The sequence below is a fragment of the Entamoeba nuttalli genome (genome assembly GCF_000257125.1).
Source record: "Entamoeba nuttalli P19 unplaced genomic scaffold asmbl_3573, whole genome shotgun sequence".
Classification (NCBI taxonomy): Eukaryota; Evosea; order Mastigamoebida; family Endamoebidae; genus Entamoeba; species Entamoeba nuttalli.
In genome coordinates this window covers 1-2,527 of record NW_008576177.1, presented here as the reverse complement: position 1 = coordinate 2,527, position 2,527 = coordinate 1, and the positions used below count along the sequence as shown (strand labels likewise).

The window sequence follows — 2,527 nt, the reverse complement described above, 5'->3', positions numbered from 1 at the left end:
TTTTTTTTTTTTTTTTTTTTTTTTTTTCTTAATCTTCTCTTCAACTTAATACTCCATTAAATGAATAGCTAATGACGTGGAACCTTCTTAATAAATACTTTTTAAGATTCTACCCATTAAAAAATTTATTAGTACGAACTGAAAATATCAGACTTGTCATTATGTCCATTCAACAAGTTTTAGAAAATCTTCAAATAAATAATGATACAAACGTGAATGGAAGACAACTTAAAATCTCGATGATCAACTTATTTAAATTTATATCTTCTCAAATAAAAGAGGTACAAGAAGAAGATAACAAAAAACAAGCTAATCTTGTTAAAACCCTTCAAGTTGTTATCAAAGAAGTTGACACAATAAAAAAGGTACAACAAGAAACACAAAATAAAATAGAGGTAATGGCTAATGTAATTAGAAAAATGTCTGATAAAATAAATGAGTCAAAAGGAATTACATCCCCAAATATGTCTTCACTTCAAAAGTCTTGTGGATGTGAAGAAAACAGAAAAATTATTTTAGATATGAAGAAGAAGCTTGGAGAAATAAATAACATAGTTGATGAAGTTAAAGAAAGTTACAAAGAATTAAAAAACCAAGTAAGAACTACTAACTCAAATATTGCTTCTATAAAGGAAGAGCTAAACACTTGTAAATCATTAACAAACTCAAATCCTCAAGAAATTAAACACCCCCGAGAAAAGAATGTTGCTCCAGTCTCCACTTTTAATGTTCCTCAATCACCTCAGGCGTGTGTACAACCACCACCTCCTCCTCCTATTGACAATTCAAAGGTACCAAGTGTTTCAAGTATTTCTACGTCAGGAAGAGGAGACTTACTTTCACAAATCCAGAGAGGAAAAAAATTAAAAAAGACCACTGTAAATGATCGTTCTAGACCAATGATTTCTAAAGAACAACAAAGTCCAACAACTCCACATTATCCAACAAACCCTTTAATGGCTGCTATTGCAGCACGAGCAAATAGAGGAGGAAGTTCAATGAAAAATACTCGAGGAACACCACAAAGAAAATGGTAAAAAGTTAATTAACAAAAAATGGTTTGTTTATATTTTGCTCTATCTTTTTTGAAGATTGAACATAAACAAAATTTATGACATAAGTTTTTATTAATGTTTCAATTTTCATCTTTAAACTTAACATATCTATGTAGTATTATTATTAACATCTATTCATTATTCCTATTTAATTATATACTTCTTAACAAAAATATTCAATTTAATATTAATAAGAAACACTTAGGAAACACAAAAAATATTAATTTCAATACTTTCTTTAAGAGTTTGCTTTTATTCACATAACAAAATATTCAAACAAGATTGTTTCTCTTACAATGATTGTTTCTCTTATACAGTTTTAAGTAGATCCAAAACTCTTTTAACAACAAATCATGGTTTTTGAGTTTAAATATCCTTCCACCATCCAAAATTAAAATTATATAAATAACAAACCAATTGATAAAAAAAATGATACGTCAAAAAGATACAAAAAAGATACAATGCTGAATTTAACAAAGATCCATTTAAATTATACAACACAACACTAACCAAAAACAATGAATAAATTATCTAAAACAACTTTTCATTTACTAATGAATAACACCTTAGAATCCTCCATAATAATTTGCTGGTGTATAACCAGTTGGATACATTACTTGATAAGGATCAGCTGGTACAATACATCCAGGTGGATAAACTGGTACGGTAGTAGTAACCACAGGAACAGTTGGACAACATGCAGGAACAGTTGTTCCATACATTGGTCTCCCGAGTTGGTCATAACCAATAATTGGCATATATCCTGACATAACTTAATCTGATACTTCTCAGTCTTCTTTTCAAGTTTAAATCTTTTGGTTTTTTCTTGAAACTATTTTAAACTAATTTATTAATTTAAATAAACTTTAAATAATCTTTCTTGACTTTAATCCACAACAACTATTTTCACAATTAAATTACCAACTACATATTCACTCTTTGATGGTAATCCATATCCTTTAAAAACTAGCTCTTCATAATTACCTTCAATCTTTTTTTTAATGTTTAGTCTAGTGGAGTCAAAAAGAACTAAAGAATGACAAATTCAATTTCTATACCTTCGTTTGGTCTAAATTGTCGTAATCAAATCATTTCCACTTTTCTGGAAGTTGTTATCATTAAAATAAACTACGTACTCTCTAAGTTGTCCATGAACTCTCAGTGAATACTTTTTTCCATCAGACTAACCTTTTATTATGTGTATGACTTGAGGTTGTCCTTCAATTATTATTTCAAAAATCCCCCAGTCATTACCACTTCAAACTCATGTTAATCACATTCCCTGATTGTTCTTTTCCATTTTCTGAAAGTGGAATAAAGCCATTGTCTATATGTTGTGGATAGTCGTGAAATTATTGAGATAATTGTAATGATTCAATAGCAACAGTATCATTCATATAAAATAATGATTTTAGTAGTTCTTTTTATTTTAAAAAAGTAATAAAAATCACTTAAATTAATTCTCTGGAACT

General features: G+C 28.2%; 1 protein-coding gene across 1 annotated transcript; it reads left to right on the top strand.

Moving 5' to 3' along the window:
* Positions 1-161: 161 nt before the first annotated feature.
* On the top strand, positions 162-1,037 carry ENU1_073180 (WH2 motif domain contaning protein; the record flags this gene model as incomplete). Its single annotated transcript, XM_008858467.1, has 1 exon — positions 162-1,037. One exon carries the CDS (start codon positions 162-164, stop codon positions 1,035-1,037), a length of 876 nt encoding a protein of 291 aa, XP_008856689.1.
* Between the last annotated feature and the right edge of the window lie 1,490 nt (positions 1,038-2,527).